General features: G+C 52.2%; 1 protein-coding gene across 1 annotated transcript; it reads left to right on the forward strand.

Annotated features, from left to right (window-relative positions):
• Positions 1–9369: 9369 nt before the first annotated feature.
• PHF19 (PHD finger protein 19) lies at positions 9370–25693 on the forward strand (the record flags this gene model as incomplete). The annotated part of the gene is made up of 15 exons (XM_080670142.1): positions 9370–9486; positions 12657–12857; positions 13368–13449; positions 16119–16214; positions 16738–16838; positions 17286–17434; positions 18219–18314; positions 19016–19084; positions 19260–19380; positions 20747–20814; positions 21938–22099; positions 22682–22766; positions 23483–23568; positions 23888–23983; positions 25351–25693. The coding sequence occupies exons 2-15, from the start codon at positions 12672–12674 to the stop codon at positions 25691–25693; spliced, it is 1740 nt and encodes a 579-aa protein (XP_080526268.1). The 5' UTR covers positions 9370–9486; positions 12657–12671.
• Positions 25694–27255: the final 1562 nt, after the last annotated feature.

Here is a 27255-nt window from a genome sequence, read left to right on the forward strand (position 1 = left end):
GCGAGCCGCATGTGGCTCGCTAGCCGCAGTTTGCCGACCACTGGCTTAGGTCAGTAGCTCCAAGGGATTTAGGTTTAGCTGTGATCAATTACTTGTAATCAATCTGTTTAGTATTTAACCCACCTTTGAACCCTGGTTTCCCTCTTGGGGGACGTTCCCCCTTGTGAGGGAGGGAAACACTAGCATCCACTTCCCATGGCCACCATCACTACAAAAGCCTAGTGAAGCAAAATTCTTTCCCAGCATCTCCTCCTGCCTGGACAGTGGACAGGCACATAGGAAACATAATGTCTTCCAATCAGCTACTCATTCCCAGGGCTGCCACTTGAGTGAGTGGTGAGGGGACCCTGGCAGGTCAAAGTCAGGCTCAGTAGAGGGCCCTGGATCGAACTGTACCTGCAGCATGCCCCTGGCTGGGGTTCCTACACTCTCGTGGCTCTGTCCTTTGTTCAAGCCTGTTCTCCAGCCTCGTGTCAGTTCTGTGAGCCCTCACTGCCTTCCAGGAAGTCCCTTCTTCTTAAGATGACCAGAGATGGTAATGGTTCCTTGTAACCAAGAATCCTGATTGGTACAAGGTCATAGGTTCCCATCCTGTTTACATAGCTAGCAGGAAGTAGCTGCCTCCGTGGTGCTGTGGGCATTGATCCAGATTTTTACCAGGAAAACCATGCTTGAGGGCTGTGAAAATGCTGGCACAGTCTCTCTGGCCAAGGCCCAGGAACGATGAGAGCAGACAGACCCAGTTGTCCAGGCTGCTGCTGCCTGCATCCTGAACAGCCAGGCGGATCTGTTCCTGGCTCACCGCTGGGTTCCAGCCCTTCAACCCACCACCAACTTCGCTCTTCTGCGATTCCACTCCCATCTGGGTCCTTCTGGCCCCTTTAGGGTCCTGAGTGTGGAGAAGCAGGAAAACTCAGGGGTACGATCTGCAGAGGAGGGCTGAGCTGGGGTACACGGGCAGAGGGGCAGGAGGGCAAGGAATACGGGGGCCTGCATGCATATGTGTCAGTAGGTGCTCAGGAGATGGGCTATGAGAGACCTCCCCAGTGACCTGATCTCAGGGACTGACTGTGACAGATGGATCCTGAGTCAGGGTTCTCCAGGAACACAGAACTCATTGGCTATAGATATATTTGAAGATGTCTTTATTTTAGTTGTAAGAAGCTGGCTCACATGACTGTGGGTCTGCCAAGTCTGAGGTCTGTCAGGCCAGCTGACGAGCTGGAAACTGGGGCTGAGTTAATCCTGCATCTTGAAGAGGCGTTTCTTCTTCTTTGGGAAACCTCAGCTTTTGCTCTTAAGACCTCCTGATTGGGTGAGGCCCCCACACTATGGAGGGTAATCTTTACTTAAATCTACTGGCTGTGGACGTTTACCACACCACAAAATCCCTCACAGCCACACCTAGATTAGTGTCTGACTGAACAACTGGGTGCTAGAGCCCAGCCAAGCTGACACAAAATTAACACAGGAGTCCGCCCCATACTGCCCCACGATTGGGGGGGGGGGGGCGGGGGGGGGAGTGACTGCAGACAGGAGGGACCGGGAGTGGAGTGGGAAACACTTAAGCTGACATTGGATCATCTCCAGGCTGCAGAAGAGGACATGGTTCCTCAGTCACACCAGGAGGTTGTGGGGGAGGGCGGGGTTTGCAGAATGCCAGGCTGGCCATGCACGGTTGTGAGTAGGTTACTCACTATTTGAGCCTGGGCTCCTCTGCTCTCCCTGTGACCTGCACAGACTGAGCCCCTTGCTGCAGAGCCCTGTGCTGGTCTCTCCCCTCTCGCAGTGCTCTCCCTCTCCTTCGCCCCCCCACCGCCCCGCCGCTGCCTTAACATGTCTCTGTTTTAGCTGAAGGTCCATACATACTCTGCCTGCTGTCCCCACCGACCCTACATACGTCCCAGGGCCTCCTTCCTGAATGCCGGCTGCTCCGGGTTCCCTCCCCTTCTCTTCTAGCCACCCCGGACACCGCCACCACACACACCCTGGGCCTGTCGAAGCCTCACAGGTGGGATCCAGACCCCAAGGTCTAAACCACATCTGGAATGAGGACCTCTCAGCTCACAGGCTCCTGCCCAGGGAGTCTCCCGCCCGAGCTGGGCTGCCCTCCACGCAGGGCCAGACGGTTCCTCTCCTCTGTGGCAGGAGGCATATGGGACCTTGAACCGTAATCTTGGAAGAAGTAGCCATAAGATGCAGATCTGAATGGCTCCATCTAAACCTCGTGGAGCTATTGCCCCAATTTACGCCCAATGATTGGGGAGCAGGACCCACCAAAGAGAGAGACCACAGCGAGTTTCTCAGCAAGAGACAGCAAAGATTATCTTAAATAGCCATGGAATGCCGGTGGCAGCCACAGCCTCTCCAAGCTGAAAGAGGTCCTGCAGGTCACACAGACATTCCCGCACCCAGGCACAAACTCCCTCTGCAATTTGTAAGAATGAACACTCAACCAGAAGGGTTTTAAAGAAATTTTGGCAGAAAAATTCAAGAGGACTGCTGGAGAGCTCACAAAAGTAACATGATATAAATCTGAGCTAATTGTGGCTCATTTGCCCATTTACCCTTAACCTGCTGATTTACCTACTGATGTGTCTGTACCCTCCCCCCTCCCACCCCCCCACCCCCCCCCCCGTCAGAGGCAGCGTCATTCACCTTTATGGCACATCTCCCACCCCCCCAACCCCCGCCCATTCCCAGCAAAGTGCCTGCCCACAGCACGTTTCTATAACCCATAACCCGCTGCCTACGGAATGTTGAAAATGTAAACGAGGCACCACTTTATTTTTAACGGACAGGGGGACTACAGTTCAGGGAAGAGATAAGACCCACCCGTGATTCCACAGCAAGTTCGAGGTTCCCAGAGGACCCCCTGCGTCTGGGTGAAGGCTCCCTTTTCTACCCTCCTGGGCTCGCAGAGAGGGCAGGCACTCATTTTCCCACAAAAGCCACAGGTAAAGGTGTTTATGGCTTGGCAGCTAACCAAGGCCACAAGCACTTCAGCAGGTCATAGTCTGACCCTGTCATCTGTTCTGTGTTTTTCTTTTTTTGGGTTTTGTTTCTTTAATTTTTAAATGGTGTTAACAATCATGCTTTCTACCATAATTTGAAAACTCTCAGCACCTCCATGCCGAGGCCATTATAAACTGATGCCCCAATTCAGGCAATGAAGCATGGGTCCACCTAGCTGCCTACCTGCTTTCAAAGGCAACAGCACCTTTATCATAATTGTTTCCAAAAACTGCACTATAGTAGTAAGTATTCATACTTGTGAAAAACATTTTCTTTTTCAGTAGAGCCCTTTCATATATTCTAACTTGTCTAGTAGTCGACAGAGATTTCCCAAATGAAACCACGTTCTCTCAAGATAGTACTGTGTGTTTAAAATAGGTGAATTTGCTTGACCAGTGTTGCTCAGTGATTGAGAATCAACTCAGAAACCAAGAGGTCACTGGTTTAATTCCTGGTCAGGGCACATGCCCAGGTTTCGGGCTTAATCCCCAGTAGGGGGGTGCAGGAGGAAGCTGATAGATGATGTTTCTCTCTATCAATGTTTCCAGCTCTCTATCCCTCTCCCTTCCTCTCGCTCTAAAAAATATATATATATATCAATTAAAAAAGTCATGATTAGGATGGTACAATATCTGCAAATCAATAAACGTGATACATCACATAAACAAACTGAGAGATAAAATCACATAGTCATATCAATTGATGCAGAAAAAGCATTTGACAAAATCCAACACCCTTTCTTGATAAAAACTCTCAAGGTGGGAATAGAAGGATTATACCTCAACATAATAAAAGCTATATATGATAAACCCACAGCTAACATCATACTCAATGGGCAAAAACTAAAACCATTTCCCCTAAGAACAGGAATAAGACAGGGATGCCCACTCTCACCACTCCTGTTCGACATAGTACTGGAAGTATTAGCCATTGCAATTAGACAAGAAGAAGAAATAAAAGGCATCCAAATTGGAAAAGACGAAGTAAAGCTGTCCTTATTTGCAGATGACATGATATTGTACATAAAAAAACCGAAAGACTCCATCAAAAAACTAATAGACTTAATAAATGAATTCGGCAATGTAGTAGGATACAAAATTAACGCCAAGAAATCTATGGCATTCCTATACACCAATAGTGAACTTACAGAAACAGAGACTAAAAAAGCAATCCCATTTACCATTGCACCAAAAAAATTAAGATACCTAGGAATAAACTTAAATAAGGAGGTAAAAGACCTATACGCGGAAAACTACAGGACACTGAAAAAAGAGATAGAGGAAGACATAAACAGATGGAAGAACATACCATGTTCATGGATTGGGAGAATCAACATCATTAAAATGTCCATACTACCCAAAGCAATCTATCGATTCAATGCACTCCCCATTAAAATACCAACGGCATATTTCACAAACCTAGAAAGAACTCTCCAAAAATTCATCTGGAATAAAAAAAGACCCCGAATAGCCACAGCAATCCTGAGAAAGAAGAACAAAGTAGGTGGGATCTCAATACCAGATTTCAAGCTGTATTACAAAGCCACTGTTCTCAAAACTGCCTGGTACTGGCACAAGAACAGACATATAGATCAATGGGATAGAATAGAGAACCCAGAAATCGACCCAAATCACTACGCTCAATTAATATTTGACAAAGGAGGCATGAACATACAATGGAGTCAAGACAGTCTCTTCAATAAATGGTGTTGGGAAAATTGGACAGATACATGCAAAAAAATGAAACTAGACCACCAACTTACACCATACACAAAAATAAACGCAAAATGGATCAAGGACTTAAACATACGATGAGAAACCATAAAAATACTAGAGGAATCCACAGCCAGAAAAATCTCTGACATATGCCAAAGCAATTTCTTCACTGATACTGCTCCTAGGACAATGGAAACTAAAGAGAAAATAAACAAATGGGACTACATCAAAATAAAAAGCTTTTGCACAGCAAAGGAGACCATCAATAAAACAACAAGAAAGCCCACTGCATGGGAGAACATATTTGCCAATGATATCAACAATAAGGGTTTAATCTTCAACATTTACAGGGAACTCATGCAGCTTAACAAAAAGAAGATAAACAATCCAATCAAAAAATGGGCAACTGATCTAAACAGACTCTTTTCGAAAGAAGACAGAAGGAAGGCCAAGAGACATATGAAAACCTGCTCAAAGTCACTAATCATCAGAGAGATGCAAATCAAAACAACAATGTGGTACCATCTCACACCTGTCAGAATGGCAATCATCAACAAATCAACAAATGACAAGTGCTGGCGAGGATGCGGAGAAAAAGGAACCCTCGTGCACTGCTGGTGGGAATGCAGACTGGTGCAGCCACTGTGGAGAACAGTATGGAGTTTCCTCAAAAAACTAAAAATGGAACTCCCATTTGATCCAGTGACAAAAATAGATCCAGAGACAGAGAAACATCAATCAGAACGTCAAACCTCAGGGAAGGTAGGGGAGGGTGTGGGTAAGGGGGAGAGATCAACCAAAGGACTTACATGCATGCATGTAAGCCTAACCAATGGACACAGACAACAGGGGGGGTGGGGTCATGAATGGGAGGTGGGGGGTAATGGTGGAATAAGGACACATATGTAATACCTTAATCAATAAAGAAATTTTAAAAATAAAATAAAATAAAATGGTTTAAATGGCTAAAAGAAAATCAGGATATAGAAAAACAAAAGAAGTTATTGTATGTGAATCACCTACATACCTCTGAAGTTGACTTCCAAAGTAAGACAGTGAGAAGTCACAAATGAGTTTTATTTTCTTCCTTGTGCTTTTCCACATTTTCCAAGTTGTCTTTGATTGAAATAAAACATAGGATAATGTTACAGATGTAGGAGGAGGATGGAAGGCAGGCTTTCCTGGAGGATCTTTGGCCTGTGGTGGTCCCCGCTGCTGTGCAAGTGCACAGACACAGCTGAGGGTCAGGGGAGGAGCCCTAACTCCCTACTCGGTGTGAGGCCTTGGGGAAATCCTCCACCTCCCAGGCCTCCTCTCCCCCCCACAGGGGATCTGCCCCTGCGGGGCCTGCTTCACCAGGCTTGGCAAGTCACATAACAGACGTGTTGGGGCACTGAGCTTTAATGGCCCCGCACACGTGACCAAATCTCTCCTTCTGCCATTCTGGCAGAGTCTCCCTGCTCCTTCCATGTTTATATTACCAAATGTTTCAAACACAGAGAAAAAGTTTTAGACTTGAGAGGGAGAAGAGTCAGAAAGAACAACCAGGGCCCCAGCATTGTGAAATCTCGACACCTTGTCACATTTGCTTCAGATTATCTTTTTCTAAGAAATAAAATGTTACAAATATAATTAAATCCCTATGTACCTCTTTCTGATTTCATTGCCATCCCTCCCTTCCCAGAGATAACCACTCTTCTAAATGTGGTGTCTTTGATATTCCATGCATGTTTTAATGCTTGTCTTATCTGACCAATCTCTAAAAATATATACACAGCACAGTTTTGAATGTTTAAAGCAACTGCTTGTATCACACTGTACCTACTCTACAACTTGATGTTGTCTTTTCCTACACAATATCTCTGATAAAGCTTATAGCCTTAGTTTCTTTTTATTCTCAGTGTATTGTTCCATGGTATGCATAGATCACAACGTATCTGTCTGGATGGCTATTCATGGATAATTAACCAATGTCTAATTTTCACAGTTATATGTGGAGTAGGGTGGAGTCAGTGAACTGTGGATGAAAGCGTCTTGAACTTGGTTACCCAAGTCCACTCCAAAGCAGTGGTGGCCATTTATGTCTCCGTTGCTGGTGTCGTGAGGGTTCCAAGCTGTCACATCCTCGCCACCCTTCTCCCTCTCCCCACATGGACAGACTTCTTCCTCTTTGCCAGTCTGCTGGATGTAAAATGGACTCTTCATTTGCATCTCTCACATGGCCAGTGAGGTTGAACCTTGTTTTATATTTTTGGCCATTTAGGTTTCCTCTTTTGTGAATTGCCTATTGATATTTTTAACTTTTTTTTTTAATTGGACTATTTGTCTTTCTCTTGTTTGTCTACACTTTCAACTTACTTCTACCAGGTCCCAAATTCAGATTATGGCATTTCTCTTCTCTAGACTTGCAATGGCTCCTCTAGAACATGCACTCTTGCCACCTTGCTTGGTGGCCCTGGATGGCCAGTGATCTGAAAATCAAGTTCAGCCCATTATACTCAGCTCCACCTTCTCTGCCAGCCTCGCCTTCCACTGCTTCCCTCCAGACACCTGAACTCCAGCCCAGTGCACACAACTCACTGCATCCCAGGCTCCTGCAGGTACCATCTCCTACACCTGGCAGGCTCACCTCCTCGTTCCACATTCTACCTAAACGCCACCTTCCCCATGATATATACCCTCTCTGCTCAATTCGAAGTTATAGTTGCCTCTAAACATCACTGGTGACACTGTACCTTTCCAGTGACATTTATAACTTGCTGTTTTGTTCGTGTTTTAATAACACCTCACTTTACACACCACTTTTTTTTTTAATACAAAAGTACCCGCTCCTTCGTCATGCCATTTTAACCTTCATTCATAATCTAATTTTAACCTCATCTATGCAACAGCCCTGTGAGATGGAGTAGTATTATTACCCCCTTTGAGGAACCTGGGCCCAAAGGGAAACCAGCTCACCACCCAAGATCCCACACTGGCTCCAAGGCAGAGCTGAACTCAAAGGCAGGACCCCTCCGATTCCATGTCCCGTTCACTGCACCAAGCCTGTCATATTTACATGTGTTACCACTTCCTGTACCAACACCTGATCCCCCCATGAGACTGTGGGCCCCACAGCTCCCAGTTCTAGCCCCCCCGCAGGGGGGCACTCAGTGAATATGTAATTTTTTTACAAAGTACAACACTCACTCACTGCATACCGCTGGTTGCCCAGGGCTTTGTATACATTAATTCTAACCTTCCCCAAAACTCTCTTTAGATGAGGAAACTGAGGCTGAAGAGTTGAAGTGATATGCTCAGCTTCCACAGCCAGTGATCAGTGAAGCTGGCCTGTGAGACCCAGAGGCAAGTGCATCCTTCCATAATCTTTGCTCTGCACATCCTAAAGGCAGACACAGCCAGCTAGAGAGATCATACTCCAAGGCCTAGAGGCAGAGAGCCAAGGATGGGCAACTTGACAGTGATAGGGAAAGCTGGGGTGGGGTGGGGAAGTGGATGTCCACTGGCCTCTTCCAAGATGTACACACTTCCCTGGCCTCTTGGGGATGTTGCAGAGTGTGATGGTAGCAGGTGAAGGGAGGGCTGAGGGATAAGGGGGGCCGGGTAAAGAGTAGGGTGTTGTTGACAACTCTTCTTACCACCCCCCACGGAGGAGTGTGTGGGCCCTTTCCTCCCCAGGGCAAGGGCCCTATATGACCCGAGTCATACTCATTGCTATTATTTGCTATTCCTTAACATCAATGCGCTATTCCTATGGCTGTGTATGTGTTGTCTTTCGCTGTGTGTCATGCATTTATTCGTGTATACAGTAGCTATTGTGCTGTGTTTCCGTGCACTGTGTTATTGGTGTACTTTGTTACCGTGCCTGTTTGTCTGCCTTATATGTAAGTTCTGTTGCGTATCTATACTGTGTATACTGTGTATCTCTCCTTGTTTGTATCTGTCTGCACTCTGTGGTCGTCTATATGTTCGTGTCATATATGAGGTGTGGTGTGAACTTGGGTCTGCTGTGTGCGCTGTACATGTTTCTGCGTTATGCTCATGCTGTGTCTCTGTGCTGGTCGCGCTGCCAGCGCAGGGTGTTGTGGCGTTTAAGTTGTGTGAATCCCGTTTGGGTTGCCCTGGGTCGTGTCTACGCTGTGAGTCTGCACCTCCCCGCCGTCTGTGCCAGTGGTAGGTCTGTGGCTGCGCGCAGAGCTATTTCCTCAGCAAGTGTGTGCCTGCCCTGAGCGCCCGCGCGGGGTTTGTCCTGTGTGTGCCCATGCTGTGCCTGCGCCCTGTGGCGCGGCCGCGTCCCGGCTCGGTCCCTGCGTTCGTGCACTCGCCGCGTGTGTGCGCCCGCCCGGCGCGCGGCGGCGGCGGAAGATGCGCGCCAGCGGCAGGCGGGGGCGGCCAGGGGCGGGCGCGCGGGCGGGCGGGGGCGCTGCAGGGCCCCGCGGCCGCGGGCTCCAATGGCGAGGCCGGCGCGGGCCCCGCTAATTACATAAGCGGGACGTCAATAATTCGCGGGAAAACGCGAAAAAGATGGCGCCCCGCGCCCGGGGGGCCCCTTCCTGAGCGCCCCGGCCCCTCCCTTCTTCTCCTCCCCCCTCCTCCCCACGGCGCCCCCGCCCCGCCCCGCCCCCGCCGAGACCCCGACCCCGGCCCCACGAGCGGACACTCGGCCGGGCAGCCGCGGGCCGAGCGCAGCCGTCTCTGCCGCGGATGCGCTTAGTGGCCAGACTCCAAGTGGGACCGGCGGACACGCAGGCTCGCGGTAAGTTGAGCGCTGCAGGCGGCCCGCCGGACCGGGGACTCTGAGCCACACTCTTTCCCTGCACACATCTCTCTTTCGCAATCTCCCAGAACTTCGGCTGGCGAACGCCTCGGGGCGGGGGGAGGGGGTTGGAGTCCTGGGGAGCCGCGCGCCTGGGGGATGAAGGGGGATGACCGGTGTCCGCGGCGGGAGCTCCGCCCGGGTCCCCAAGCCTTTGCGGAGCGTGGGTGACAGGTCTCTATTCCTTTGCCCTAAATCTTTACTTTTCCTGCTCCGGGAGGAGTGGGGTGTAGGCGAGACCAACGGGTGCGTTTGGGATTTTGCTCACGTCCGAAGTCAGGCTGCGGCCAGATTGGGGCAGGGGGAGGCTCAGCGTCCGAGTGACTGAAGAGAGAGGAGCGCTGGTCCGTAGGGGGTACTTCTGCAGCTTTTTTCCTCTCCTCAACAACCTTTTTAAAAACCCAACGGCCGCCTTGGGAGAGGCCCCGGCGCATGAATCATCCTCGCTTCCTGCCCCCGCCTGGCCCCGCGCTCCGGGTGCCGCGGATTTGAACTGGACGCCGACGGGAACCCGCAAAGAGGCATTTCTTTGCAGATGGGTTTGAATCAGCCAATCACAGCCCACGGGGGCCCGCTCCGGGGGGGATGAGACGCGGGGGGGGGGGGGGGCGCCACCCGGGGGCCCCCTCTCCCAGCCCGTGGGGCGGGGGCGCGGCGACCCTGCTGGCTCCTGGCGGCGCGGCAGGGGAGGAAGTGTCAGTTTGTGAACCTGCCGCGGCTCGGGCCCCAAGCCTGGCGGGCGGGGACCTCGCCGAGCAGGGAAATCAGGTGGTGGAGAAGGCAGGGATTCGGACCGAATGCTCTGCTCAGTGCCTGTGCGTCCTGAACTGGAGAAAAGAGGAGTGGGGACAGAGAGGTGGACGGGGTGTCCGCGCCCCTGTCTGGAGAGCCAAGACCCCCACAGTGCCCTTCCTGCCAGGGGCCCCTGACGTGCCATACACATGTGTTTAGCTTCATATGCTCACTGACATACTGTTGTGAACATCCAACACAGTCTCACAGGGGCACACACTCAAACGGAAAATGCATGGGACTCTCTCCCTGTGTAGAGATAATCATAACACCAGGTGCCCAGCGCCATGGCAGAGAGGGAGGGGTGCAGGGAACAGAGGGAGGCAGTGTTTGGCTTAGTGGAGAGTGTGTGGAGGGGCTTGCAGCCAGGTGAGGCCAGAGAGGGGCGGAGGGGGCTTTGGAGAGGGCTTCAAATGCCATTGAAGGCATTGGGAGTCACAGAAGGTTTCTGGAAGAGAATAAGAAGATGGGAATTGGCCCCCTAGAAGAGTCTCGTGGGGAGGCAGGAAAGCAAGGAGTGGCCCATTTCGCCCTGGGCGCTGGTGGTATCATTCCCACCCCCAGGTGCCTAGCACAGGTGAGCACAAGGCTCAGGAAACAGTTACTGAATGACTCAATGGCCCAGGCAGGTGAGGCGCTAACTTAGACCAGGACAGAAGGATGGAAAAGTCAGCAGGAAGTCACTGTGTGTAAAGTTGGCAGCTGTGGCAACTCATTGGTTGGAGAGGTCTAATGTGCTTAGGGGTTCTGGGGACCCCGATAGTATCATTAATAGGAAGAGTGAAAGCATTTTATACGCTGGTGAGAAACAGGCATGGAGAGAGTGGCATTCCGAGCAATTTTGCATCTGAGTAAAAGCATAAGTAAGTTTAAATGTCCCAGCACTGGTTTCCATTAAGTCATCCCATAATTGAGAGCAGAAAGGGAGATTACAGAAGACACAGATGGTCGAGTCTACACCAGTTCACAAGCCACACAGGCGTTTTTCTTTCTGGGTAAATTTTCTCTGCCAGCTCTCAGGTTAGGAGTGGAGAGTATAAGGTCCTCCCCTCAGAGAGCATGCACTGTACTTGCTTATGGCGGTGATTTTCGACCCGTGTGGCACAAGAATTTTTAAAACATGCAATCCCTGACTGGTTAGTCAGGGGCACTGATCTCCTTTCCCTTAGATTGTCAAGTTATAAAATGACCACAGGGGTAGGGGAGGTGGAGGAGGGTATGGGGTGATAAATGCTGATGGAAGGAGGTTTGGCTTGGGTAGTGAACACACAATACAGGGTACGGGGTGTTATAGAATTGTACACCTGAAACCTATATAATTTTGTTAACCAATGTCACCCCAGTAAATTCAGTCAAAGGGAAAAAATGACAACAGCCAACACAAAAATAGCCTTCAGGTGTGAATGCCCTGAATTGAACCATAAATATAATAGAATTGCATCTTATTGGTCATGACACATAATCAGGTTGGGTCTGATGAGTTAATTCTTGGTACCAGAAATCCTTATATACAAGGATAGGCACCTGATTTTTTATTTTTTAATCCTCACCCAAGGATGTGTTTTTATTGATTTGAGAGAGAGAGGAAGGGAGAGGGAGAGAAGAAAACATCAATTAGTTGCCTCTCATACCCACTCTGATCAGGGATCGAACCCTAAACCTGGGCATGTGACCTGACCGCTTTTGGTACACAGGAGGACGCTCCAACCAACTGAGCCACAGCGCCAGGGCTAGACACCTGACATTTTAAAAAAGTCACTTTGGAGCAAAAGGATAGGTAATTACTACTACTATTATTATTTTGTAAATCAGTCAAAATTATACCTATTTTTTGTTAGATTGGCAAAAAATATATATATATATATATATTGGTATGCTGCAGAATTTTAGTAATTAGTTTATGTGTGCCATAAGATTAAGAGGGTTGAAAATCACCGGCTTAGGGGATAAAGCCTCAGGTTCCTAAGCCAGAGAGTGTGGTTCAGGCCCCTGACCTGGACGTCTGCTGTGTGGTTGGCTGAGCGATTCATCTCTGTGGAAGGCAGTGTGGTAGGGGTGGGAGAGAGACCAGGACTTAGGTTGGGCTCACCTGATTATGAGCCATGGCTCAACCTTGGACCAGCCACTTTCCCTTGCCAAAGCCCAGTTTTCCGACCTGTAAAATAGGAGTAATAGTGTCTCCCTTGCAGGATTGTCATGAAGATCCAGTGAGATAATAAAAGCATCTGGCACCTACCACACATTACATACATGGTGGGTCCCTTCCTTCTCCTGTCACTGAAGCAAGGAGTAAAAAGCCTGTTCTCTTTCTCTTCCAGTAAGCGTGGAAACCAATGGAGAATCGAGCTCTGGACCCAGGGACTCGGGACTCCTATGGTGCCACCAGTCACCTCCCCAACAAGGGGGCCCTGGCAAAAGCCAAGAACAACTTCAAAGACCTGATGTCCAAGCTGACGGAGGGCCAGTATGTGCTGTGCCGGTGGACAGATGGACTGTATTACCTTGGGAAGATCAAGAGGGTAAACCTTTTCTCCCTGGCCCCTGTTCCCAGGCTCAGCATCTCTCTGCTTATCCTCTGGCCTAGGCTGGTGATGGAGGATGGGGGATTGCTGGGAAATTCCCTTCTTGTCCCTCATGCTCAAAAGCTGAACATGGAAGAAGCTTTTGCAGGTGCCATTCTTAGTACTAATATCACCCAACCAGTTCTTTAGAAAAGTGCCTTTCGAGCCTACAAAGCAAAATGGAGGAAGGTTGGAGAGGATCACAGATGACCATGGCTTGTTCTGTCCTCAACATTCCCACCAAGTCGTCCCTCGGTCCCTGACTGTACAACTCCAGTGGCTGGGCATGTGCTACCTCCAGGAGCTGCCATCCACCTTCCCTCTGGCCCACCTCTGCTTTCTGGAGCGCAAGGAGGGGGTCACATTAATCTCTGTGACTTGTGGGGACAAAAATGGGAGAGGAAGACCGTGTTCCATGGCTTCTCCCCAGCTACTTGCTCACATTGCTCCTTCCTCTCTGTGCCCCAGGTCAGCAGTTCAAAGCAGAGCTGCCTTGTGACTTTTGAAGATAATTCCAAATACTGGGTCCTGTGGAAGGACATACAGCATGGTGAGTATTCCTAAGGTTTCAGACACCCCTGCCCCACCCACCCTCTGTCCTCTCTCCTCCTCCACCTCTATTTTTTTTCTTCTCTTCTTCGGTCTCTTATTCCTGGTATCTGACCTTGTCCATGAACCCCCAAGTGCCCCTGAGATGCCAATCGGATTGTCAGTTGTACATTTTCATGGAAAGGCCCATGACATTGGTCATCCCCTCGAGTACCCATGCCTTCGAGGCCAGCAGATGGAGAAAGGGGCTCGGGAGGTGCTGGGAGCGGTGTGGGTCCAGGCCTGCATCTGTCTCCTTGCTGCCCTTCATCTCCTGCTGCACAAAGCTTGGAGTCTCTCTGGGCTAGGAACAGGGAGGGGCCCAGGCAATCAGAATGGTCATCTCTAGATGAGCACAGTGTCCCCTACCGGCATGTGGAGAAAACTAGTGGAGGCAGCTCTATCCACGGGGGAAAGAGCACAAGAGCAGAGATGGGCCAGGCAGGTGAAGATGGGCATGCAGTGGAGCAGGACCAGCTTTCACGGTTGAAAGGGAGCTGGGCTGGGTATCGTCCCTGCCCTCAGAGAGTTGACTGTCTTAAATGGATGGCATTCTTGCCACCGTTCTCCCTTCCCATGTCTATGACAGACATCACTAATTAGTCACAACACTCACATATTTTCAACATGGAGCTCCCAACAGCCTGTCTGCCATTCATGCTCAAACAGGAGGATAGATGTGATGGTGGTGGGGTAGGGAGGCAGGCTTGAGGGTCAGATATTCCTTGACAGAGGTCTGGCTCTGCCATTTAATAGCTGCATATCCTTGGGCAAGGGACATAATCTCTCTGACCCTCAGTCTCTTCATTAAAAAAAAAAAAAAGGAGATGTTGAAAGTACTGACCTCACAGAGTGGTTAAATGAGATAATCCACATAAAATGCTTAGCCCAGAGTTATAGGGGGGCAGTTCCTAAAGAATTTGTTATCATAGATGATTTCAAGAAGCCTGCCAAGTAGGGGCCACAGAACCCAGGCAGTCGGTAGAGTTTCTAAATTGTCTTTGCCTCCAAGATGGTGTGGCTAATGCAGACTGATTCTCCTCCAAGCCCCTCTCACCTCAGTCTATACTAATAAAAGGGGTAATATGTTAATTAGACCAGACGTCCTTCTGGACAAAGCCATGGTGGCGGGGCCAAGGCAGAAGCAGTTAGGGGTGATCAGGCTGACAGGGGAGAGCAGTTAGGGAGATCAGGCCAGCAGGGGAGAGCAGTTAGGGAGATCAGGCCAGCAGGCAGGTGAGCAGTTAGGAGCCAGTGGTCCCGGATTGCAAGAGGGATGTCTGACTGCGGATTTAGGATAACATCCCCTGAGGGGTCCCAGATTGGAGAGGGTGCAGGCCGGGCTGAGGGACACCCCCCGCCCCGTGCACGAATTTTGTGCACCGGACCTCTAGTTTATCATAAAAAGATCCAAAGCAATAAGGACCTCCTCTCCTTGTTACCCTCTTATTAAAAGTGCAGGGAGCCAGCTGCTAAGGGAAAACAGTTCACTTTAGCAGACCACAAGTAGGAGGCCCACTGTGTGCTCACCTGGGGAATCACTTGGCTCCCGCCAGATACCTGCTCTTTGCAGACAGGGCAGGACGGCAGCCCCTGGGGCATCTCCCAAGGTGCAAGCACAAGGCTGAACACATCATAGGTATTGATCCATCGCTTCAGGAAGCCCAGGACTTACTGAGACCCACAAAGTGTGCAGATACTGAGGAATAAGAGACGAGAGCATTTACTCAACAAACATGCATTAAACATGTGTTACACACCACACACTGTATGAGGTCCTGGGGACACCTTGATGAACAGATACCATTTCAGTCTGCTAGTGGAAATAAGACAGAAACACACATTAACATGTATTTAATGTATTCACTCACACCTTTCACACATAAACACGTGTTTCTTCTTCAATAGAAACAAAAAAATGCAAAGGGAAAAAAGGGATGGAGAGGGAACCTATAGTTTAAAAGCAATCGAACAAACAAAATGGTTATGTCACTTATTTGAGACAATTGGAAGTGTGAACACTAACGGAAGGTATTGATATAAAGAACTTACTTTTAATTTTTAGGTGCACTAAAGATGCTGTCCTAGATTTTTTTAAAAAGAGAGTTTTAATCTTTCAGAGATACATACTGAAATATTTATGGATATAATTGGCTATCTGGGACTTGATGCAAAATAATAGCAGGAAGCGAGTGGGAATATTTTAAAAACAAGATTGCCCATGAGTTCATAACTGTTAGTGAGAATACAGAGTTAAATTATAACATTTATAAAAATTTTAAAAATTATTTAACATAAAAAACTGCTTAACAGATCAAGTTAAATCAGGCAGGAGAGGCAGCATGATATGGACAAAAGAACAAAGGATTTGATGTCAAACAGATAGGGTTTGAATCCCTCTTCTCCTGCTTACCAGCAGATCAAGGGACTTAACATCTGTGAGCCTCCATTTCCCCATTTTTAGAATGGAGTAATGACAACAGGCACCTCCGAGTGGTTGGGGAGAATCCGTGAGTTGGCATGTGGGGCCCGGTTCAAGGCCCCGCGCACAGAGGCTCAGCACCTGGACTGCGATTTTAAAACTCCCAGTTCCCGCCAGCCAGACCCACAGGGCTTCTCTCTTCCTTTCAGCTGGTGTTCCGGGGGAGGAGCCCAAGTGTAACATCTGCCTGGGGAAGACATCAGGACCTTTGAATGAGATCCTCATCTGTGGCAAGTGTGGCCTGGGTGAGTGTGATGAGCAAGTGCCCAGAAGGCCCTGACCTGTGGCTCCCCCACGCCCACCCCGCCCCCCGCCCCCACACACACTGGTCCCTGACAGGCAGTGCCTCAGACTGCTGGGGCCTTAGCTGGCTTCCTGCTTCTCTTGGAGCTCCAGAGTGACAGGGGCCAGTCTCTGGGAGTGAGGTCCCAGGGAGGTGACCCTTGGAGAGAGCTGGGGCTTTGGAAAGTGAGACGAGTTATGAAATCGAGCCCCCCTGGGTGGAGAGCATAGGTGGGAGAGATGAGGCACAGAGGCTGAAGTCAGACTTCGGTGCCTCTCCGACTGGGGCCCAGGCAGCCTTTTAGTCGCCTGCTTGGACACCAACTTGGCTTGCCTCGGTGAGAGCATGACCAGGCCGTCCCCGGCAGCTGGCAGGCACCCAGCTCCCAGGTCTTGCTGCAGCCCTCCCCTGCCCTGCCGCCTTTGGCTGACAACCTGGGGCCACGGCTGCTTCCTTGTGGGCACCCACCACACTCCTCTGTCTAGGTTACCACCAGCAGTGCCACATCCCCATAGCAGGCAGTGCCGACCGGTCCCTGCTCACACCTTGGTTCTGCCGACGCTGCATCTTCGCGCTGGCTGTGCGGGTGAGCCCCTCATCCTTCAGTCCCTGCCTCTCCCCTCTCCAGTCACAGGTCCAGTGACTTTCTAAGCTCAGGCCTGACTCGGGGTCACAGAGCCAATGTTTTGGAGGCAGACGGCGCCTCTGCCACTCACTTGGCCAGGTTCCCTAGCCTTTCTGAGCCTCGGTTTCCTCAACTGTGAAATGGATGCGGGTTTGGTGTCAGGAGTAGGAGGCCCCCAATAAATGGAGCCTTACTGTTAAAAGAGAAAACCATGTATGTGCCCACACTCACTAGTTACTATTGTTACTTTTATTGTGCTTATTACTATTAACGGAGACCTGGGAAAGAGAGAGGATGGATTTCGGATTCTGGGAAAAAGCTCCTGGCGTCTGACTATATTGGCGTATCTGCGGGTCCCCCTAGTGGGCATTTCGCTTGTGGCCCAACCGGGACCCTCATCTCCCGCAGAAAGGCGGCGCGGTGAAGAAGGGCGCCATCGCCAGGACGCTGCAGGCGGTGAAGATGGTGCTCTCCTACCAGCCCGAGGAGCTCGAGTGGGACTCGCCCCACCGCACCAACCAGCAGCAATGCTACTGCTACTGCGGCGGGCCCGGAGAGTAAGGCCTCCGGGGCGGGATGGGGTAGGGCCAGCCTGCCGGAAGGTGGGGATGCAGGGCGGGCGGCCCCCCCCTACCCCCACCCCCGGGGGCGGTGGCCACCTGCCTGGGGGCGGACCAAGAGTGGGAGGTTGAGTATCTCTTGAGTGGGCTAAGGCTAAGCAATCTGCAGTGTACCTAGACCCCAGGTGATTCTGATGATAGTGGTCCATGGACCACACCTGACAAGGTGTGAACAAAGCATTGACTGTCATCAAGAGAATACCTTTCTGCTGTTAGCTTATATTCAGTGAGTGGTTGCTGAATGGCCATGATAGGGCAGGTACAGTACCAGGTGAGAAAAACCAGGCATAGTGCTGCCCCTGATGGTTACAGGAGCCATTATTCTCCCACGAAGTCCCCTGAGCAAACTTTACCCTGTCGGTGGTATTTGGGAAGAAGTGTGTGGGGTGCAGTCCAGAGATGGGGACTCCGGTGTGACATGGTGGAAGAGTGCTTTGAAGTCAGGCAGGCCAGGATTTGAATCACCATCCACCACTTGCGTTCTGAGTGACCCTGAGCAAGCCATTTATTCCCTGACCCATCTATAGAATGGGATAGTGGCCCATCCGGAGCCCAAATGAAGGCATGTGCCCTGCTTGCAGGACCTCCCCTGGCACAGCCTCTGGCTCGGTAACTGAGTTCCTTCCCTTACCCCAGTGGAGGGCAAGTTTCTGTGGGGAAAGAGGCTCCTATCTGGCTGGGGGTGTGGGCCCAGGTGACCCTGGCTCCCCTTTCTCTCCAGGTGGTACCTGCGGATGCTGCAGTGTTACCGGTGCAGGCAGTGGTTCCACGAGGCTTGCACCCAGTGCCTCAATGAGCCCATGATGTTTGGAGACCGGTAGGTGCTAATCTGATCTGGCTCAGCCTTGGGTGTGAGGTGGGGAGACGGGGAGAGCAGTAGCAATTCCTTCAGACTACGTGCCAGGCTCTAGTTAAGTGCGGGGGGCGGGGGGTTTCTATGGGGGAAATCTTCCGGTAGAGGAATATTCTGGACCACATCCTAGGTGCCATTGATTTGTGGGGGATCTTAGACAAAGCCCTACCTTCTCTAAGCCCTGGTCTCTTTAAGTGCCTGGGGAAGGGGGAGTGACACAGCCCTGCCCCATCCTGCCCAGGGGTGCTGTAGGAACCACTGGGTGAATGGATAACTTGATTCAGCTTCTAACCAACCAGTGGGGCTAAGCTCATGGGAGGCTTAAGTGCATCAAACCAGAGATGTGTGCCGGGGTGATTGTGTGTGTGTGTGTGTGTCTCAGAGGGGAAGAGCGTGACAGCCCAGCCCAGCTCGACCCACTCTCTCTGAACTCAGCCACACTCCAGGCAGTGACACTGGGGAAAGGGCTTGAGGCAGGGGTTCGAGGGGGTAGGGGAGTATTTCTTGGTCTCTGTCCTGCCCTGTCCTTACCCCTGCCTCCAGCCCTAGGAATGAGAACAAGCTGACTATGGGATGGCAGTGGGAGGTGAGGGAGTGAGGGGGCTAGATTAGGGTGGGGTGTCAGAGCCTCGCCCACCGCAGGCCCCCTCTCCACCCGCCCACAGGTTCTACCTGTTCTTCTGCTCCGTGTGTAACCAGGGCCCAGAATACATTGAGAGGCTACCCCTGCGATGGTGAGAGGATGGGGCTTGGCCCAGGCACCCCCTGTCTGTCCTGGCTCCTCCCCTCCCCCCTTCCTCCAGGAACAATTCCATTTCCGACCACCAGGCCCCAGCTTTGCCCCTATCCTCGAGCCCTGCCCTTGGCCTGCTGCCTCACCCCAGCCCCACCTCCTTGCCCCCTGCCCAGGGTGGATGTAGTTCACCTGGCCCTCTACAACCTGGGGGTGCAGAGCAAGAAGAAGTACTTTGACTTTGAGGAGATTCTGGCCTTTGTCAACCACCACTGGGAGCTCCTGCAGCTTGGCAAGGTATGCAGGACATGGGATGGCAGAATGGCAAGAGCCCACACCACAGTGGGGCTACCACGGTTCCGAGAGGCTTCCCAGGGTCACACAGTGCTCGTTAGGATCCAGGTCTCTGAGCGCTCGCTCTGAAACTGCTGGCCGGGGTAAGACCCAGAGCCCTTGAGCTGCTGTATCCCTGAGCCCACGCCTCTGAGCCTGTGCCTTGCAAGGGGCTTCTTGACCGAGATTTTGACCGTGGGCAGATTAGGACCTCACAGACTTAGGTAGGGAGCTAGGGAGCAAGTCTGGCTGAAGCAGGACCCAGCTGTTGGACCCACTCCAGATTACCTGGCGAGGATGGAAAGTGAAGTGGGCCTGCCCCCTGCTGGTCCTACTTTGAATAGCAGAAGTGGGCACCACGGGAGTTTCTGGATGTCAGAGGTGGAGAGTGGCTTGTCATTTGGAGCTGAGCCAAAACTGGAGCCAGGGCCTCCCCAGCCACTTTCATGGTAGGGCTGTGTCACCCTTAGAATCCTCTCCACCACGTGATGAGAGTGAGGCATCTTCTCTCCTGACTGCCCCAAACCCTTCTTTGATGAGACAGGGTGTGTTTTTTGTGTTTTTTTTTAAACCTTTTTAAAAAAGATTTTCATATAACATCTTCATTTGCAATGTTTGATAATTTATAAAAGACATAAGTGTTATAAAGCCCTAAAAGATAGGTAGAGCTGGTGTATTTTAAAAACAACATTTTTTGCTGATTTACAAAAAGAATCATACATGCTCCTAGTAGAACCATTTTAAAGTATCAAAAAGTATAAGGAAGTATGCTTGTCAAAAAAGCCATCCATCTTCCCCCATCACACAACCCAGAAACACATTTCCTTCCATCCTCTCTTCTCTGTGTACTTTTTCTTTTTACGTGGTTTAGATTACACAGTATTGTAAATACCCCTTTTCAGTTTTCATTACATCATAAATACCTTTTCATGTCATGAAAAGAGTTTTCAAAAACATTTTAAAGGCGGCATTGATTCCCATCGTAGTTTACCTGTTCCCTTCCCATTGGCCCAGCATTGGGAACAGTGCCGCTGTGAACGTTTTGTACAGAAAGCTTCGTCTGTGTTTCATATTATGTCCGCATGGTAGAGTCATGGAGTGGCATCACTGGGTCAAGGGCATGGACATCTTTAACGCTCTTGATACATTTAGGACAGGAGTTACAGATGGGAACTGAGCTCAGGTGAAAACACTTGTCTGGGGTCGTGCAATAAGTCACTGGTTCTCACCTGGAGGACGTAGGAGACGGGGGGAGGGAGGTGTTGGGTGGAGGCATCCCCAGATGTCATATGCCAGGGTCTGACTGTCCTACTGGCCTGCTCCCCCGTAGCTCACCAGCACCCCCGTGACGGACCGAGGACCGCATCTCCTCAATGCGCTGAACAGTTACAAAAGCCGGTGCGTGCAGGGAAGGGAGTGCCGTGGGGCCCCCCTACAGGTGGGATTTCAGTCTAAAGGTTCTTCCTACCTCGTCATAGCCTTTGCTCACGCTGCTCCCTGCCTGGGTCTCCTGCCCCTTCTCTTTGACTGGATAAATCCTACCTGTCCTTCAAGATCCAGGGAGACACCCACCTCCTCTGTGACGCTTCCCCTGACCCCTCCAGCAGCCCTAATCCGAGGGCCCCTCCTGCCCTAGCCATCTAGATCTGGGCCAGGCTCTGAAGGATTGACTCACCATCTCTCTCTCGGGTGAGTCAGTGGCTTCCCAGCCAGACTTTGGAGTTCTTCTCAGAACCCACAGCTGCCACGCCCCGCGCTACCACCACAGGGAATGGCCAGGCTCCTTTGCCATATTTATGCTGGATGTCAGCCATCCTGAAACCTTTGCTTTCCCACTCTTGCTTTTGCTCACATTCTTCTTTTTCATTCATTTGTTCCATCAACAACTGTTTTATCGAACTGCTGCTCTGTGTCAGCCCTTTGTAGGCATGAGGATAAGCCCTGGTCCCTGCTTCCATCCGCCGCTGTCTCCAGGCATCGCTAGGCAGACTTACCACTCTCTCTCCCTCCTTCTCATGGTTTGGGGCCCAGACACAGCCCTACTCTGAGTCCATGAGGCTCCTGTCCTTCCGGGGACAGTCTCCTGAGGATAGGGCTGCGACTGAGTCCCCTCTGCAGCCTCAGAGCAGCCCAGAGGGTGTTGGAAAGATGAGGGCAGTGCCTGGAGGTGCTTTCAGTCTCCTTGTGGAGAGCAGAGAGCAGAATGGGGCTCCACTCGGGGCTGGAGGAGGCCTTCCTAAGGGAGGTGGCTTTGGGGCTGGTTGAGGCAGAGAAGAAAAGGGAGAGGAAGAGCAAGAGCCACCACAGGCAGTGGAAGAACAGGAACCACCAGCCACATCCTCAGCCTCCGCCTGGGACTCCTGATCCCACAGGCTCTGAGGAATCGGCGTCTCCTCGGGCCGCTCTGTGTTTTAGCTCTGGGTCCAGGGAAGCGCAGAGAGTAGTTTTAACACTTGACTCTGCTCCCCAGGAGGATGGACCGACAGACTCCAGAGCTTTCTCCTCCCCTCCCCACCTCTAGGTTCCTCTGTGGCAAGGAGATTAAGAAGAAGAAGTGCATCTTCCGCCTGCGCATCCGCGTCCCGCCCAACCCGCCAGGGAAGCTGCTGCCTGACAAGGGCCTGGTGCCCACTGAGTATGGCACCTCCTCTGAGCTGCGTAAGAGAGGAAAGAGCAAGCCTGGGTCAGTGCCTGGAGACCCAGGGACTAGGGCTGCAGCCAAACTCTGGATCCCAGCTCCCAGCCCCAGCGACACGCCATGCGGTGGGCCCAGAGAGTGTGCTAGAGTCCAGGCAGGCAGGGAGGACCTACCCCTGCTGGTCCCGCTGGAGGCACCCTGAGGGGCCATTCTGGCTGAGCCACGGCTGATCCCACATCGGGACTCCTTCTGCCTCAGTCCCTTATTGACTGGCTTGGAGGAAAAGCCAGATCCTGGGACCAGTCTTGCTGGATGGGGGCTTAGGCAGAAAAATCAGTGTGAGGGGTCCCTGGCTTTCCTGATGGAGTTGAGCCACTCCTCCTGAGTGTAGGGGGCAGAGTATCCAATGCATGTCCCTGAAAAGGCACCTTCTCTCTTCTGCCCATCATGCCTCCTCCATCCCCTCCCGCCCTGCTGCCATTTTTCCTCTTCCTCCCCAAGTCGTGAAGGTGGCCGTCCCACCCCCACGGCTGTGGCCCAGCCCTGCCCCTGCCACTCCTCCCTCTGGCAACCTCAGGGGCCTGCAGGCTCTGAAGAGGCCACCCTCTCGCTTTTCTGTCTCCACAGTTTGCCTCACGAATTCCAGCAGCAGAAAAGGCGAGTTTATAGAAGAAAAAGATCAAAGTTTTTGCTGGAAGATGCTATTCCCAGTGTTAGTTTCTCATTTTCTTACTCTCTACTTTCACACGCAGGGTCAGCACATATTAGGGGTTTCTGTGCAGGAAGTGAGTCCCAGGGGACTGTACCAGGTCCCTTAAAGGAGAAGCCAGCTCTTATTACAGCTAAACAAGGAAGAGCCAGGCTCTGCAAGGCCAGTCCTTTATCTCCCCAAGTTCTTTCCAGAACCTGAGGCAGGGGGCAAGGGTGGGTAATATCCTTGTTCCCTCTGTCCAGGTGGGGAAACAGGGCCAGGGAAGGGCGGTGACTTTCCTGAGGTCACAGCTCAGGTAGCAGCAGAGCCCAGCCTGCACCCAGGCTCCAGGGCTCGCTTTCCCCTTCAGCTGCCCACCCGCAGGCAGCAGTGTTAGCAGCGCCTCCCGTCTCCCACTCCTCACACTCACACCGCCATCCCATTCTGCTGTCTTCCCACACCTCAGAGTGGACACACCAGGGCTCATTGTCCACTTTCGCAGCTGAGACGCTGAGACCCAGACATGGGAAGGTCATGCAGTCAGCTAGAGATGGAGCCAGGACTGGTGACCTGCTTCCTAGTCAGGCAGGTCTGGGAATAAGAGGAAGCGAGTCTTACCCTGGGAGGGTCCAGCCCTCAGAAGCCTGGCTATACCAGCAGGCAGCTGTGCGGCCACAGCTGGAGAAGATCTGAGGCTCACTGCTCCCTCGCCCCTGCTCCTTCCTCTGTGTCCACAGAGCGACTTTACCTCGGCCTGGAGCACCAACCACCACCTGGCCAGCATATTTGACTTCACGCTGGATGAAATTCAGAGTTTGAAGAGGTAACAGTGAGGGAGCCACCTCCACACCCCAGCCGCGAAGGCATCCCCTGGAGAGTGCAGAGCAGAAAGCCTTTTGAGGGATCGGGAGCTCTCCTAAAAGGGGAGGGTGGACAGGGAAGGCTTTCTTGACTCCTTGGACTTTGCAGTCTGGGAGGGTAGGACATGGACAGGCAGAGAGGAGGCAGGCGTGGTGGCAGCAATGGGAACGTGGGCCCCTGCTGGGAGGTCAGAGGGGCCCAGAGACGCCTGGAGAGGTGGGGGGCGGGCAGGGGGGCTGTGCTGAGAGCCTATAGCAGGCTCACCCTCTCCTCCCTCTCAGTGCCAGCTCAGGCCAGACCTTCTTCTCAGACTTGGACTCCACGGATGCTGCCAGCACCTCTGGCTCCGCCTCCACCAGCCTCTCCTATGACTCCAGGTAAGCTTCCTGGCAGCCTGGACTCCCATTCCGCCACTCCCCCACCTTCACCCCCACCCCCCTCCTCCCACTTTTTGCCATGTGGCTCATTCTGTGCATCTGCGTCTTGGCCTGAGGGACCTGGCCCTCTGCAGCTGTGAGCCTGGGTCTGACACCCTCTGGCTGAGTGGGGCTTTCAGGTGGCTCCACTTGGATTGCTGGGTGACATTTCTCTCTGGGTGTTCCAGCTCAGGGTCATTTGACCAGAGGTTCTTTCTCTGGGGCTCTTGCCTCTGCACGTCAGGAGGTTGCATGTCTGTGCCTCTGACCGCAGGGTCCCGACCCTAGTTCTGTGTTCTAGTCTCTGAGGAAAGGCGCCGTGGATTCGGAAGCCTGGTGGAGAGGAGAATGACACCCTGTATGGTGTGGGGTCTGGGAAAGGGGACAGAACCCCAGAGGCCACGCTGAGGGGCCAACCCGGTTGGCAATAGCCGTCCTCAGCGGCGGAGGGAGGGTGAGCTTCTGAACTCTGGGCTCCTTTAGCTCCATTTTGGGGTCCTGGAGGCCCCTGCAAAGTAGAATTATGTATCTTGGGAGTTTTTCTCTTGTCTGGGTGTCTTTTTCTACTGTTGCCTCTGTATTTTCACTTATTTCTTTTTTTTAAATTATTTTTTTAATCAGGGAGGAAGGGAGAGGGAGAGAAACATCAATGATGAGAGAATCATTGATCGGCTGCCTCCAGCATATCCCATTGGAGATCGAGCCCGCAACCTGGGCATGTGCCCTTGACCGGAATGGAACCCAGGACCTTTCAGTCCACAGGCCGATGCTCTATCCACTGAGCCAAAATGGCTAGGGCTTCACTTATTTCTTCCTGTTTCTTCTCACTAGCTCTTCGGCTCTTTCTGTTTCAAGTGTCTGAATGTGTGCCTCTTCTTGTGTGGCCACTTCTCTACCAAGTCTGCCTCTTTCTGCCCATGTGTGTGCACATGTCTGTCTCCAATCCAGACTCTTGGATATGGGGTACTCTAATCCATAACTGCCATCCAACCCCATTGGACTTGTCTAGCCCAGACGAGGGACGGCAGTGTAAGTGGGGCCTCCACACAGCTTGACGTCAGGAGGCACAGAGGATGGAGCCCCGGCCCTGTGCAGGGCTTCCTAAATATAGAGCCGGACACACCGAGGTCTGAATCCTGGCTCTGTCACTGCCCAACTGGTGGCTTCTCCCCTGGAGCCTGTTTCCCTCCCATGGGGCTGTTGTGAGGATCCAGTGGGCTGATCCATGCCGGGGGGCGGGGGGGGCGTGGCATGGGCCCAGGGCCTGTGCTCAGGGGGAGGCCTGTAAGGATTCCCCCTCATTTCCCACTTCCTCTTCCCCCCCATAGACGGACAGTGGGCAGCCGGAAGAGGAAGCTGGCAGCCACAGCGTACACGCCACTGCGGGCAAAGCGGCGGGCAGCCGAGCTGAGTGGACGCTGCCCCTCGGACAGTGGGGCCGAGGGGGCTTCGGGCCCCGAGCGGGCAGACGAAAGCATTGACAGCCACACGTTTGAGAGCATCAGTGAGGACGACTCATCCCTGTCCCACCTCAAGTCATCCATCACTAACTACTTTGGCGCGGCTGGGCGGTTGGCCTGTGGGGAGAAGTACCAGGTGCTGGCTCGGAGGGTCACGCCTGAGGGCAAGGTTCAGTACCTGGTGGAGTGGGAAGGGACCACCCCTTATTGACTAGCCCGAAGGGGGTGCCAGGAGCCCTGGAAGCAAAGACGGGAGACAGTGGAAGCCACAGGCTCCCAGGTTCTCTTCAGGGTGGGGAGGGGGAAGGAAGCAAGACAGAGCTGCAGGTGCCTGGCCCAGGCCCTTCCTGCGTCTCCGCTCTGCCGGTCTGCCTCGGGCCTCAGGCTCATCACCCCTTGCGTGTGTCTCTAAGGTCGCAGTGTCCCCACACACTCTGCACTCCCTCAAACTGTTCACCTGTTCCTTTCAGTGTGTCGCCCTGGCTCTGGGATGCTTTTTCCTGAAGCCTGAATCTGTCTTTGTCCCCAATTTTGTGTCACTTACCTCTCTCACCCCTTTTGGGTGTGTGTGTGTAGACACCCTACACGTGCATGCTGTCCCTTGTGTAACTACACACATGAGCCCAGATGAGGGCAGAACAAGAACCTCTGAGAAAGTGGGTGAAGGTGGGAGCTTTTCTCTCCCACTTTCCTGCCCCCCCCCCCCCCCCGCCTCCCTCCCGAACCTTGGAAATGGTGGTGAGGATAGGTGGCCTCTGAGAGCCTGTGAGGCAGAGACCGGCCTCCACTCCTCAGGCCTTGAGAGTCCAGGTCTCTGCCTCAGAGGCACCAGCACCAGAGCCCTATGAAGGCTCGGAATGAAGGCTAAGGTGTCAGCTTCTGGGGTCCCACAGTTTCCTTTCCTTGGCTACACTGCCTCTTGGTGACCATGGAGTGGGGCCTGGCCTTGCTGGAATAGGGGTGGCCTTGAAAACATGAGGGACAGGGAAGGGGGATGGGAGGAAAGGAAGGCGTGTCCTGCTAAACCTCAGACTGTTTCTGACTCCTCCCACCCCCAGACCACCACACATGCAGCTGAGTACACATTCACTCACACAAGCTTCCATCCACATGTGCTCTCACCCTCCAGGCACAAGCATTTGGCCCTGCCTCCAGGTACACACACACATTCTCTCTCTCTCTCTCTCTCTCTCTCTCTCTCTCTCTCTCTCTCTCTCTCTCTCTCTCTTTCTCTCTTTCTCACACACACACACACACTCTCTCTCTCTCTCTCTTTCTCTCTCTCTCACACACACACACACACACACACACACTCTCTCTCTCTCTCTCTCTCTCACACACACACACACACACTCACACACACACACATACACACACACACACACACACACACACACCCACACACCCTCCAGTGACAGCCTGGCTCCTGCCTTTGGCTCTCCCTTGGCCCTCTTCCAGGGACCATGTGCTGCAACTAAATGTGAAAGTCCAGCTCCTGCCCCTTCTTTCAGCCCGTGACCCAGCCCTGACCCCATTGGGAAGCACAGGGGACTTACCCCCTGGCTCTTCTGCTGTATCCCCTGCCCCGCCCTGAACTGACAATCACTTTCTGGGACAGGTTGGGAGTTTTAAAGGGCCTGTGTCATCAGTCCCCTCAAAGAGAAGCCCTTGTCAGTGGGAGTATAAAAAGAATTCTTAAAACCAACATTAAAACTCATACCAATCTGGAGGGAAACAAAAAATGGGAGGGGACCCCTCATTTTTGCTGCTTCC

This window comes from Plecotus auritus (genome assembly GCF_963455305.1).
Source record: "Plecotus auritus genome assembly, chromosome: 5".
Classification (NCBI taxonomy): Eukaryota; Metazoa; Chordata; class Mammalia; order Chiroptera; family Vespertilionidae; genus Plecotus; species Plecotus auritus.